Raw genomic sequence first — 14,687 nt, 5'->3', positions numbered from 1 at the left:
TGTGTTTGCTGTACTTGCTGGATATCTATCAGCCGTTGCTAGCAGTGTGTTGGACATGGCACATGTATGGCTGGAATCGGACCCAGTTTTGATTGTGATTGTGCCGAAACAAGATAGGACAATCTGTGCGCAATCTCTGCGCTTGGAGTGTTTGATTATCTGTTTGACAAGTGTTTTCTTATTGTCGACTGATTAATATCGGTTCTTCTTATCTTCATTAGCTAGTTCTATTGGACGTTTGGACCACATTCAGTTGTGTTGTGGACTACTTGCTAGTAAAGGAGCTTGGCTTACATAAAACTGTCATTGCCAGAACAAACCCTGATAATCTATCTGCCTAGAAGTTCCTAAGTACCAAAATATTTTCTTTTTCTTTTTGAAATAGCAGGATTCCTGCATTCATTAAGAAAAGAGTTTCTCAGTTAATCGGGGGAAAACCAGACTGCTGAGCAAACGACTCCCACTTTGCCATACGCGATCGTCGACCCGACCCACACCGAAGAGGCCGTGGAGAGATGCATGAAGATCTGCGCCAAAACTCAGCCACCTGTGACTAGGCAGCGCACCTATGACTAGGTATAGCTAGCGCCGCAGAAAATCATCGAACGAACCATCTGCTGCCCGTCATCATACGCCACCGGGCCCCGCCACCACAACTTCGACTTTGCAGCAACAAACCAACCGAGATAATCCCACGGACACGCTGGAGAAGAGTGGACTACCTCAACCATAGCCACGACTCCGACATTGCTCCCCCCATCATCTTGCCACAGAAGCCTCGAAGCCAACACCATCGTCTTCCGCTAGTCCTGCTTGTCAATACCCATCTCCAAAGATGAAGCCCCTAGGGAGAATACAACACCAAGGCGCTGTCATCTTCCGATCAAACAAGATCAAGGGTTTCCCCGGAGTTGCAGCGATCCATGCGGGAGGGGTGTGGCAACAATACAACGATGCCTCCAAGAGGGTACATAATGGCTACCACCACTGCCATCACTGGTCACGGCCACGACCATTACAGGGTTTTCACCCAAGCACCCGGCACCACCTCATCCGCACATCATCTCACGACAACACCCACCTAGCACCACCACCGAGCCAGCTCGCAGACGAAGAAGCCCATTGTCGGGGCAACCAACCACACCTTGCAGAGGCCACCGACCAGCACCAGCCGCTAGATCATTCAACCTCCGACGGAAAGCCGGATCACCGGATGCAGCACGAACCGCCAATCCTTGCCGAGCACCACGCCTAGAGGAACTGGGCAAATTTAAGACAAGATTTTTTTGCGCAGGAGGGAGTATATAGCACAAGTTCGGAACCAAAGGGATTGTAGAAACCATTCTTCTTATACCATACATCACAGTAGCAGAGACATCTGCTTCAGCTTCGGAGATATGATATTATACTTATCGAGTACTCGTTGCAAATTATTATATGACTAATTTATTCAGTAGACCTTACTCCCTTCATTCCACAATGTAGTGCGTCTGCGTTTTCCAAAATCTAAGTTTGACCATGAATTTGTCCAGCAAGACCGACTGCGGCGGGAGCAAAACTTATACCACTAGATTCGCTATTTCGATACAAATTTGGTGGTATAATTTTTGCTCCCGCCGCAGTCGATCTTGTTGGTTAAATTTATGGTCAAATTTAGATCTCGGAAAACACGGGCGCTCTATATTATGGAACGGAGGGAGTACTTTAGTGTAGGTAGTGTGAGTTAATTAGGTAGTCTTGATAGTCTTTCATATAATCTCTTCTTCAATCCTAGAAACAAAAAAAGGAACATTCTTTAGGGACATTTGGATACCAAGATTTTGGACCTTGTACTTTCATAGTTATGAATTGCGAAATAGAATCAATTATGAAATTAATTAGTATGTATCCCTCATCCCTATTGGGATCGCTTTGGACCACTATCCAGAACCCTGCGAGAGCCCTATTTTAAAGAAGAAATTGACAGTCTTTTTTAAAACTAGAACTATGGTAAAATCCAATATTTACAAGACTAGTTCTTTTATTTTGCTTATGTAGGGTAAGAATTTGTCAAGTTCAATCAGTACAGTAAGAAATATTAAGTATTTTTTTGTCCGGCGAGACCAAGATTTGGACTGGGGATAAAGGATTTGCAGTCCCCTGCCTTACCACTTTGCCATGCCGCCAAACCCGAGCCAAATTTGAGCAAAATCTTATTCATCCACATTATCTTACTAATTGGTATTCGTAGGAAGTGATTATTACACCCTTTTCGATTTTTTTATATCGTTGAATCCCTTTGTACTTATCCCTTTTCAATCCCTTTTAATAAATTCATTCCTGTTTTTTTTATTGGACCCAGTTTTATTCTCTTGGATTGATTGTACTCCTATCTCAAAACACACATTGCTTAAATACCTTCTCTTTCTATTGAAAAAAAGAAAAGATTTCCAGTCACACACTGCCAAATTTAGGAAAAATCGGAACCATATTCCTACGAAGCATTCCCCTTTGCTTACTAAGACAGGCATGTATCAGATTCCTATAGCACTTACAAACGCGCATGAGTCTCTGTCCGTTCGGAAAGTTCCAAAGTAGCACAAGATTCGGACGCTCTTGCCGCGGCAGCAGCTAGCTATAGGTGAAGCCTGATCTCAAAGCCCATTACTCTTTTTTCAGCCGGGATCTGGTGGGGCAAAAAGACTAAAGCATGGGAGTACGCCACACTAAACATCCACGCAATATGATATGCTCAAATGGCACACCCAGCTGCTACCTAAGCAAAGAATAATCAGGCAAGCATCGATCTTGTTGATGAATTGTGTTGCAAGTTGCGCATCCGTGCATGCCTTTATGTCCTCCTGTATAATATGACCACCGTGTTTGGACTTTGGAGTGTGCTGCCGTAGCAACGAAAATAGCCAGGCTCCATGCATGCATGCAGCGCGCGCGCACACGCCACAATGGACGGCTTGCTCTCCTCGGCTAGGAATTGGGTTAGCCGCGGGCACTTCGGCCAGACGCTGCGTGATCATCAACGTGACAATATGCCCGCACCCAAATTCATACAAAGCATGCAAACGTAGATCATCAACGTGACAATAGCTCGAACAAGAATTTTATATATATATATATATATATATATATATATATATATATATATATATATATATATATATAGCAGGATAGACATAGTTCACGCCGGGCATAGTTCATCGGACCTAAAAGACATAGTTCACGTCGGGCATAGTTCATGAGAGCCAAAGACATAGTTCATGTCGGGCATAGTTCATCATAGCCAAAGACACAGTTTGCAGGATAGATTACTGGATACAAACTATATTAGCTAGAGGGGGCAGAGATCACCATTTCTTGTCTGGGCCCTTGCCTTTGCAGTATCCGGAGCGGTGGTACATCTGTTGTGTGTAGGCGTCCGCGGAGGGAGGATCCTCATCGTCATTTTTCGTGCCGGTGGTGCTGATGTCCGACGTCGAGGAGATGTAGCCGGAGAGGCGGTGGATGGCGCGGTCCCACTCCTTCGTGTGGTGCTCTGCCCTGGTCTTAGCAGTCTCATTCTCCCTCGCAAGGCGCTTCGACACCTCGATCCCGAGCCAAAGCGCCATCACATTCTTGTGCTGGAGTCGCCTAGCGTCCGTCTCCGCCGAGGTAAGCGAACGACGCATGACCTCGCGGAGGAGGTGCTCCTTCGGGTCGACATGGACGGAGCGGGCGCGTGGGTGGGAAGGGTCGGCCTCCGCCTCCCTCTACATGGCCCACTGCCGCTCGCGGCCAGCGGCCTTCGCCTCTGACTCCGATAACTACATCCTCTCAGTAGCCGTGGACACGATCACACGAGCACCCAGCTCGACTCGGGAGGAGCTGGCGCCGAAGGGGAAGGAGAGAGGGCCACCCTGCTCTGAATTTGGAGCGGTGCAGAGCTGGACGACGGAGCAAGTTGGGTCGCATTGCTACGGCGGGACAAAGAGGAGCTGGCGGTGGATGCGTGGGGCTCGAGCTCCCGCCGGTGTCCAGCAGGAAGCCCTTGATGGCGATGCGGAGCGTGAGCTCCTCATCGTCTGACACTTCACTACCAGAGCCTCCTTCACGAGGGCCATCCTAGTCCATGGGATCAGACTCGTTGTGGGAACTGTTGTTAGATCTGGCCATGGCGAAGGGGGCGGAAGAGATTGGGAGAGGAAGGGGAGGAGAGATGGGGAGCGGAGTAGGTGAGAGGGCTGGGAGGAGTAGGGTTTGACTAGGGTTCGTCAGATCGGTTGGTGTTTTTGTGGGGACAGTGGTGGGGGAGGTGCAGGCCATAGCGGGCCGGTCCTACTTGGCGGCGGTGTCCGGGCGCGTACGTGCCTCCTCATATCATCCCCCTCTCCCGGGATTGCCGACATTTGGGCTGGTTGTGGGTCGCCTGGTTGGGTGCTGTTTTTGTGTGAGCAGTGACTTGGCAGCCGACCCGGGCATTGGGGGCATATATAGGGTGCCCAGTTGTAAATGGTCTAAGAAACCAAAATGTGTCAGTGCCGTTGGTTAGCTATTGATCTCTTATAGGCGTAGCATGGTTGATAGTAGACCAAGTGCTGGACTTTATCTTTATGTCATGTAATCTATAGTCAACCTAGCTAATAGCTAACATGCATGGTTCATTTCACACTCTTACAATGTTTCTTGGAGTGGTGCTCTTAATCTACAACCTATTTTCCTGCTCATACTCCCTCCGGTCCTTTTTAGTCTGCATATAAGAGCATCTCCAGCCGTTGTGCCTCCCAGGAGGCGTTTTTTCGGCCTCCTGGGGAGGCCCCAGCGCTAACTTTGCGTTTGGGTGCAAAAAATTTCCAGCCGTTGTGCCCCCCAGGACTCGCACGGCCGCGTCTTTGTCTTCCGCCGCCTCCTCCCGGCTCGCTGGCTGCTGCGGCCTCCTCCCGGCTCCTCGTCGCGGCCTCGACGACGCCCCCGTGCTCCACCTCGAGGCACACCACGCCGACCGCTCCCGCTACGTGCTCTCCTACGACGCTGCTAGGAGCGGGGCGGGGCCGAGCCGAGCCATGGCTGCTGCTGCGCATGCACGCACTGGCTAGCACGCGAGAGCTCCGAGCACGGCGTCGTGACACCACGCACGCACGCGATAGTGACGGCCAGCACACAGCGGCTGCGGCCACCAAACCCGACCAGCATGCAAGCCTGTGCATGCTCGTGCGGCTGCGGAGCCCGGCCAACACGCCCGCGAGCAACGCACGCATGCACGCGGCGGACAGCGACAGCCAGCACGCGGGGAGCAGGCCAGCCGCGCCGGCCTCTCAGCGCTGGGGCCCAGGAGCAGCAGCAGGACCACGCGAGCCGAAGGTAGAGCTGGAGCTGGAGCGCCCGGCGAGCCATGTCGTGCCGTCCTTGTCCTCCGCCGCGTTGTCCTCGTCCATGCGAGCAGCCGGCCAGGGCGAGCTGGAGCTGGAGCGCCCGGCGAGCCGTGCCGTGCCGTCCTTGTCCTCCGCCGCGTCGTCCTCGTCCTCGGCCATGCCGTGGAGCTGGAGCTCGACCGCCCGACGAGGGCGCCGTGGAGTGCGCGGGCGGAGACGGCCTACTCCGGCTGTCTTGCCCGGCGGCCCGTTCGTCTAGCCGTGCGGGAGCGGCAAGGAGGCGTGGTGAGGGCGCACGACAGCCAAGGCGAGGGCGCGCGGTGAGCGCGGGCGGCGAGGAGGCGTTGCGGTCAGTGTGAGGGCTCGGCGGGCAGCAAGGAGACGGCGGCCAGGAGGCGTGGCGGCGAGCGCGGCCGGAGCGAGGAGCTCTGCTTGCTGCTTGCGGAGAGAGAGAGAGGAGAGAGATCCCTTTTTCTGCAAGTGGGTGGGGTGGGCCTGACAGAAAAAGAGGAAGGAGAGAGAAGAGAGAGGCTGATGGATGGGGTTTGCATACAAGAAAAGTAGCGTCGGGCGTCCCAAGTGCCCCCCGGGGCGCTGGGTTTTGCCCGGGGTCGCCGGCGCTGTTTTTGCTGAAATCCGGCGCAAAACGAGGTCGTGGGGGCGTAACTGGGAGCATTTTTTACAACCAGCGCTAAAAAAGATGCTTGGGGGGCGTCTTGGGGAGTCTAATGGAGATGCTCTAAGTTTTGTCTGAAGTCAAAGCATCTCTACTTTAACCAAACCTATAGAAAAAAGTATCAAGAATTACAATGTCAAATCAATATTCTTAGAATTATTACGAAATGTAGTTTCATGAAATATATATTTGGCATGGTAAATGTTGATATTTTTAAATATATATTTGGTCAAACTTTGTAAAGTTTGACTTGACCCAAACCTAATACGCGGAGTAAAAAGGACCTGAGGGAGTACAACTTAGTCAAAAAATATATAATATATTAATTCTTATAGCATGCTTACATCATCTTTTTATACTTGCGCTCTAAGCTAGTATATTTCTATATGTAGTTCCGTAATAATAGCACACCAGTGTTGTTTCCTTTTTTGCGAAGAGCATTAATGTTGATTCAGAATTATCAGCCAAAAGTTTTGAAATTTGTTGGACAAACTTAAATTCATTCTTTTTAGTCACAAGAGCAAGTCTGGTTTAGTGGTAGCAAGTTGTGGTTTTCTACACACATTTTTTACTTCTTTTTCTAGTGATGGTGTTTGGATCCACATGTTAGAAAGAAAAAAAACAAGAAAATGCGAAGATCGAAAATTAAATGTTGCAAATGAACCCCTTAATTCTGAGAATTTCGGCTGAGATTTCACCAAAATTATTTGTCACCGGGACAGATGGGGGCACTCTTCGTCATCCTATGGTCACTGGCCCTGGCGAAGCGAGGACAAAGGGTGCTCAACAAATGGATGGCACAGGACTCGCTGACGGCAGCGGGAAACACTCACCTCATTGCAGGCTACATGCAGCATATCATACAGGAGCACGGTGGATCCCCTTACCCTTACGGCGACATTACCAAGTGCAAGTACGTGGTGATGGGAGAGGAGAAGCTCATGCTCAAGACAAAGGATAGGAGAAAAGAGGATGGGCCATGGAGGAATTCTGATCCCAAGGTACGACGAACCACCTTACACTGTGGCTACGGCGTCGGGAGGTTCCCTGATGGCCAAGATGTCCAGAAGCACGTTCATCTGCTCATCGACGCTAGCAAGATCAAGGACTTGGTGACCGTAGAGACCATATTGGAGAAAATACCAACTTTTGAACTGTGCTGCTTCAGCACCAAGAGGTGGCGCCGCCTATGCCTCAGCTTCTCTCTATTCAAGCTGATGCGACGGCGGTTCGAGCACTATCCCATGGTTGAGGTTGGCTCAGAGATGGCACGAGGGATAATGCTCCATGGCCTACTCGCCCTCGAGGGAGAGAGCAACGTGGAAGACAACGCCCATGCGGTATTTCGGGTGCTCCAGCTAGAGCTCGACTTCCTCGACAACTACTACCAGGACGGCGTCCCGGTTGTGATGTCCGCTCCTTGGCTTTTCATCTTCAACTTCTTCTTCTCCATCCTCTTCGTCTTGATATACATCCTAGCCATCTTTGCCATCGTGGTCACTTACGACGGCAACAAAACCCTGCTTCTTTACTTCATCATCGCCCTGCTGCCGGTGATGGCCATCCTTGCCATTGAAGTCACGGAGTTCCTCACCTTATATCTTCTCTCCAACTGGTTCCTAGTGCACCTGCTATGCTTGTACATAGCTCCGGGGAACTGCCTTTGGAACTGGCTGTTCAAGCCGATCATTGGCTGCTTCATTGTAGCACGCTTCTTGGTGGTGTCTGCACTTGGCCTCATATTTAGACTTTTGTGCAGACCTGTTAATACCAAGAACATCAAGATTAGGCAGGTGTCCATTCTCCAAGTGTCAGCGACCTAGGCACTACTGACAGCAGAAACGCTGCCGTGGCAGCCAAATCAGCTGCCATGGCTGCCACCTCGGATCGAGTAACGTCGCAGGGACAAGACCGCATCCCAAGTCGCCCACGTAGGATCGCACAGCCGAACCGACGCTACGTGGGCCCCGAGTGGATCACCTCTACTTAAGCAAGCGCAATCCATTTCTTCTGCATCCGGGCTTGGATCAAGGACAAGGCAAGGCATGGCACGACATCTACTTTCCCCTTCTTCCCTCCTTCCCAAGTTGTAACTCAATCTGAACAAAGGAGTTGTATCTGATAGAGATAGTAATACAGTGGGTGAGATTAGCTGCTCACAACGTGGTATCAGAGACCACCTACCACCCTTCCCCCCCCGCCGCCGCCGCCGCCACAACCACCGCTTCGTTCGCCACTCTGGAAACGCGGCGCCAAAGGGCGTTCGTCAACGCCATGGAACCCGAGCTCCGCACCCTCCTGGAGCCGATGGAACACAACGCCACCACACGCTCCGAGCATCTCCTCAAGGCGCTGGACGCGCAGACAGAGCGCATCAATGCGCTTGCCGCGTGGCGGCCGGAACTCGAGGCCCGTTTTGCCAAGCTGGAGGTCTCCGTCGCCGCTCTGCAGTCCGCATCTACTGCAGCGGCGGCAGCCTCTAGTGGGACGCCCGTGCAGCCACCTCCCTCCTTGGAGCCGAGCACCTCCCACGGGCCGTTCGGCCACGGCGTGCAGCACTTCCCCGGAGGATCCCCGTCGGTGGCTCTCGAGTCGCCGCCGGCTCCTCCGGTCACGGGTATGGTCACCGTCCAGCCTCCTCTTTCGGCACCTGTTCTGTCGGCCATGGGCCATTCACCCCCTACGATAGCGTTCCCAAATTTCTCTGGAGACAACCCACAGTTTTGGCGTACGCTGGCAGAATAATATTTTCAGATGTTTGCAGTACACGATTCGTACTGGGTTCCGATGGCCATCCTTAATTTCTCTGGTGCCGCAACAATTTGGTTGCAATCGGTCCAGCGTAAACTTACAGGCATGGGCTGGGAGTCCTTTACTGAAATGCTCTGCACTCGTTTTGGCCGGGACAAGCATCAGCTATTGATCCGTCAATTCTATGCGATCAAGTAGACCTCATCTGTAGCTGATTACATTGAGCGTTTTGAAACATTGATGCATCATTTGATTTCATATTCAGAACTGACTCATCCTTTGTTCTTCCTGACACATTTTGTCGAGGGGCTCCGATCGGACTTGCGAGCGGTGGTTCTCATTCAGAGGCCGCAGGACCTGGACACCGCGTGTTCGCTCGCCTTACTTCAAGAGGAAGTGGCAGATGGCGAGGCAATGTTCCAGAACTCCAAGGGCAGATCCAATTCAAGTACACCTTCGCCTCGCTCATATGCATCAAGCACCATTCCCGCGCCATCGTTCTTCAGTCGGCCACCTTCTACTACGCAGAGTGCTGACGATCGTCGTGGCACGGAAGCCGCACGAGCAACTCCTGATAGCAGCAAGATCAACACCTTGCGCGCTTTCAGACGAGCCAGAGGCCTCTGTTTCAAATGTGGAGAGCGTTGGGGCAAGGATCACACCTGCCCCACGCCTGTCCAAATGCATGTCGTCGAAGAACTTTTGGATATGTTCCCTTCCGAGGACAACCGTGAACCGGAGCAAGCAGATCAAGTTCAGTACAACGAAGACAATCTGTGTACTTTGTCCCGTCAGGCCATTGATGGCTCTGACGACCTCGGAGTTTTGCAGCTTCAGGCATGGCTGCAGAATCAGGAGGTCTTGCTGTTGGTGGATTCAGGGAGTTCATCTTCCTTTGTGGACACCCGTCTCACCGCAAAGATGCAAGGGCAAACAAACCTTGTCAAGCCCTGCAAAGTAAAGGTAGCAGATGGTAACACACTTATATGCCAGAAGTTCATTCCTAACTGTTCGTGGGTCACACAAGGACATGAATTTTGCACTAATTTTAAGATCATCCAGTTGGGAGCTTATGATGCAATACTTGGCATGAATTGGTTAAGGCAGCACAGTCCAATGTGTATTGACTGGGAGGCGCAACATCTGTCAGTCACCACTACTACTGGCCAGGTGGAACTTAAAGCAATTTCTGCATCTCAGCAACAGTGTTCTGCTATATCCACAGAAGAATTGCTGAAGTCATGTAAACAAGGATCAGTGGCTTATGTGGTTCAGTTGTCGACACTATCAGAAGAAGGGCTGCCTGACACTCCAATACCACAAGACATCTTGAGAGTTTTGGAACAATACACTGAAGTTTTTGAGGCTCCTACTTCCCTGCCACCGCGACGAGCATATGACCATCGCATACCTCTCATCGAAGGGGCTCAACCAGTCAACTTGCGACCCTATAGATACAAACCAGAACTCAAGGATGAGATTGAGCGCCAGGTTAAAGAGCTGCTCGATGCTGGATTAATTCAGAAGAGCACTAGCCTGTTTTCTTCCCCAGCTTTACTCGTCAAGAAAAAGGACGGGACATGGCGATTATGCATCGATTATCGCCGTCTGAATTCCATGACAGTGGTCAGCAAGTATCCGATGCCGGTGATTGATGAACTACTGGATGAATTAGCAGGCGCTCAATGGTTCTCCAAGCTCATGCAACAACTGCTCAAACAACATCTCAGCAGAGCTTGCAACACTATGAAGATTCAAGCAGACAAGAAGCGGACGGAACGGACTTTTCAAGTGGGAGACTCTGTCTTTGTCAAGTTACAACCATACGTTCAAACTTCAGTCGAGAGGCGCGCCAATCACAAGTTAGCTTTCAAATTCTTTGGCCCTTTCACAATCATTCAGGCGATCAACCCAGTGGCCTATAAGGTTCAATTACCAGAAGGATCCAAGGTACATGATGTTTTCCATGTCTCCCAACTCCGTCCAGCACTCAGCCAGGGCATAGTGGCGTCGGCGCATCTTCCTGAACCTTTAGAGCATGTTCTGCGACCGGTCGAGATCCTCAACTCTCGCTGGAAGCTCACACCCACAGGCCGCCGCGAACAGATTTTGGTTCGCTGGTCTGATCCAGCGGTTCTTGATGCCACTTGGGAAGACGCAGCTCAACTGAAGGAGCGTTTTGTCAATCTGCCGGCTTGGGGGCAAGCCGTCTCTCAAGGGGGAGGGGATGTCAGCGATGTAACGCCCTCGATGCGGCTATATCTCCCACGCGTCGAAGCACGACTTAGAGGCATAACCGCATTGAAAGCAATGTCGCAAGTGAGGTAATATTCACACCACCCATGTAATACATAAGGGAAAGAGATACATAGTTGGCTTACAATCGCCACTTCACACAATTACATGAATAAAGCATTACATCATCCAGATACAATCAAGGTCCGACTACGGAACCAAAATAAAAGAAGACTACCCCAAAAGCTACACAGATCCCCGATCGTCCCGACTGGGCTCCACTACTGATCAACTAGAACGAAACAACACAAAGGACAAGATCTTCATCGAGCTCCTCCTTGAGCTTGGTTGCGTCACCTGCTTGGGAACATCGGCACCTGCAAACTGGTTTTGGAAGTATCTGTGAGTCACGGGGACTCAGCAATCTCACACCCTCGCGATCAAGACTATTTAAGCTTATAGGAAGGGTAAAAGGTATGAGGTGGGGTTACAGCAAGCGACTAGCATATATGGTGGCTAACCTATCCGCAAAAGAGAGCGAGAAGAGAAGGCAAAGAACGATCGAGAAACTATGATCAAGAAGTGATCCTAGAACAACCTACGTCAAGCATAACTCCAACACCGTGTTCACTTCCCGGACTCCGCCAGAAAGAGACCATCACGGTTACACACACGGTTGATGTATTTTAATTAAGGTCAACTTCAGGTTTTCTACAACCGGACATTAACAAATTCCCATCTGCCCATAACCGCGGGCACGACTTTCGAAAGTTCAAATCCCTACAGGGGTGTCCCAACTTAGCCCATAACAAGCCCTCACGGTCAACGAAGGATATTCCTTCTAGCGGGAAGACCCGATCAGATTCGGAATCCCGGTTACAAGACATTTCGACAAGGTAAAACTAAAGCAGCAACACCGCCCGAATGTGCCGACAAATCCCGATCTCGGGGCATTACAAGCGACCCAGGCACTACTGACAGCAGAAACGCTGTCGTGGCAGCCAAATCAGCTGCCATGGCTGCCACCTCGGATCGAGTGACGTCGCAGGGACAAAGCCGCGTCCCAAGTCGCCCACGTAGGATCGCACAGCCGAACCGACGCTACGTGGGCCCCAAGTGGATCACCTCTACTTAAGCAAGCGCAATCCATTTCTTCTGCATCCGGGCTTGGATCAAGGACAAGGCAAGGCACGGCACGGCATCTACTTTCCCCTTCTTCCCTCCTTCCCAAGTTGTAACTGAATCTGAACAAAGGAGTTGTATCTAATAGAGATAGTAATACAGTGGGTGAGATTAGCTGCTCACACCAAGTTTGTGAGCCAGTCCACAAAATGCTAGCATGGACCTATCAGGTCACACTACCAGCCAAGGCCAAGGTTGACATCGTCAAGGCCTTGAAGAGCATCAACCCCGGGACTTACAATGTTTCACTACCACAGATACATGGCCTCCACAGTCTTGGTAAGACTTCTACAGACATCATCCTACAATGTCACCTAGCCACGGAGCTTCTGGACATGCATGTAAAGCGAGCAAAGGACAACAGCAAGAAGAAGAAGAAGAAGATCGGCGAGGAAAACGACCACCGAATTGTGGCAACGAGACTATCGAGGTACTGCATGTACCTTGTGGCACGCACACCGGAGCTTCTGCCGGACAATGAGATCTGGGTATCAGACAGGTATGATGACATGAGAAGCTGTCTGAAGAAAGTGTCAAGTCGGTGCTTCTGCGGCTTGCCCTAGCAGGCGCTGCTCGACATGGACGCTGAATCAACGGAGCGTCTCCAAGACCCAACGGCGCGGGATGGCGTGAAGTTGTTCCAGAGGCGCAGGGAGTGCGCTGACAAGGACAAGAGCAGGATGTGGGAGGAAATGGCCCAATTCTGGGTCGACCTCATTATTTACCTGGCCCCGTCCAATGACGTCGAAGGTCATGCCAAGGCACTGGCGTCGTCAGGCGGCGACCTCATCACTTGCCTCTGGGCGTTTTGCACTCATGCAGGTATTAGTCGACCTCGAACCCCCATCACCGATGCCAATCAAGAGGTGTGATCCAAAATTATTCCTTGGTTATGCTATCTTCATTCATATTTTAGTCAGAGCTATTCATGTGAGGTGAGGTGCTTGGCTTTGTATGGTGTATGTATTTGGCTGGTTTGATTTATACCCATTCGGTTTAGTGGCTCATGTATAATTTGTATCTTTATTGTGTGCCTATAAATTCAAATCTTGCTTATGATAATTTGCAATACCGAATACAGTAGTACTCCCTTCGTTCCTAAATATAAGTCTTTTTAGAGATTTCAACAGACTACATACGAAGCAAAATGAGTAAATCTATATTCTAAAATATGTTTGTATGTTATAGTCCATTTAAAACCTCTAAAAAGACTTATATTCAGGAACGGAGTGAATAGTTAATTCCACTTGTTACCCCTAGTTTCACATTTGTGACAACAATTACCCCATTTAGCAGATTTTTCATATTTTTATCAAATTAAGTAGACTTGGACCACCAATTACCCCTTTAATTTTTTCCGTTCTGACTCCTGGGAATTGTGCACTCGCCGTTTCTGGTCCGATCAACTCTGTATGCCCGATCAACTAGATTTTGTTATCTCTTTATCTCAATTTTATTCGAGTGAAACTTACAAAGCCGCCAGGGCGCTCGTACCAGCCGTTGCAAGGATTTTTTTTGCCTCCCGCCAGCGTCGACGTTGGTCTGCCTCGTCTCCTGTGGCCTTAGGGTCATGGAGGCGTGGTAAATCCGGACCCTTACTGATGGGAGGGCTTCATTTTCATTATGCTTTTCTGAGTTTTTTTAGGGTCTGTGTCCTGCTCAGAGAGACAAGGCGGTGACGACTCTCTGAAGATGGAGTAAGATTCTCCCCGCCTAGCCCCCGTCAGATAGTGCTTCTGGCGTCATCAGAGGACGTGTGAAGGTTTGTCTCCAGGGAATCTCGCGGGATTCGGTCGGCGTTTGTCTTCGGTGAATCCATATGGATCCGGTATTTGTTTGTGTGTGTTCGTGTGTCTATAGGCTGGATTCTTTTGATCTAAGCTTCTCTTCAATGGCGTCGGTTGCTGTTATGATGCGCTGGTTCAATAGGGCCTTATCACGGCCACTTTTTGATTGTCTACTACAACAAGTTTTGCCTGACTCCAGTGAGGGAAGGGCGATGACGGACACGCCTTCGGCTCGCTTCGGTACTTGTAGTCGTTGTTAGGTTGTCTAAGAATCTAAATGTAATTTTTATTATTTCTAGTATTTATTGTATTACCATAATTGATGATGAATAGATGAAAAGTTTTCAAAAAAAAAGTACAAGTGACTGTAATTGTCGTCTAGTACTAATGCTCATAAGGACCAAGAGCAACAGTTCTCAACTTTCGTCTGTTTCCAAAAACTTCTTCCTCTAAAACTATTTTATTTTATTCGTTATTAAACAAAACTAGCTAAATGGCTAGGGCCCACCAGTCAGTGACACGCGTAACAGCCACCGGCGATGGGCGGTGAGATGGCCGCCAGGGGGTGGTGACGCGGACGCGGGGTGGCCGCCGGCGAGGCAACGACACATTCGGCGGTGGTGGCGCGAGCGGCGGCGCTCCAGTGTGGCGACGCGCACGGCGGCATTCCGGCAGGGCGCACGCTGAAATTTGAGATGGTTACTAGTCCGCCAT

General features: G+C 50.4%; 1 protein-coding gene and 1 pseudogene across 1 annotated transcript; both read left to right on the top strand.

The window, feature by feature from the left end:
- Positions 1-6,740: 6,740 nt before the first annotated feature.
- On the top strand, positions 6,741-13,058 carry LOC147976417 (uncharacterized; annotated as a pseudogene).
- Positions 8,050-11,554, top strand: LOC147976418 (uncharacterized). Its single transcript, XM_087519773.1, has one exon. It carries the CDS (start codon positions 9,010-9,012, stop codon positions 11,095-11,097), a length of 2,088 nt encoding a protein of 695 aa, XP_087375899.1. The 5' UTR covers positions 8,050-9,009; the 3' UTR covers positions 11,098-11,554.
- Positions 13,059-14,687: the final 1,629 nt, after the last annotated feature.

Source organism: Triticum urartu, chromosome 4A (assembly GCF_056163025.1).
Source record: "Triticum urartu cultivar PI428250 chromosome 4A, HENAU_Tu73, whole genome shotgun sequence".
NCBI lineage: Eukaryota > Viridiplantae > Streptophyta > Magnoliopsida > Poales > Poaceae > Triticum > Triticum urartu.
This window is presented reverse-complemented; position numbering and strand designations above follow the sequence as displayed.

Coding starts and splice junctions, on each gene's coding strand:
- LOC147976418 (XM_087519773.1), top strand. CDS start 9,010: ATGCATCATTTGATTTCATATTCAGAACTGACTCATCCTTTGTTCTTC.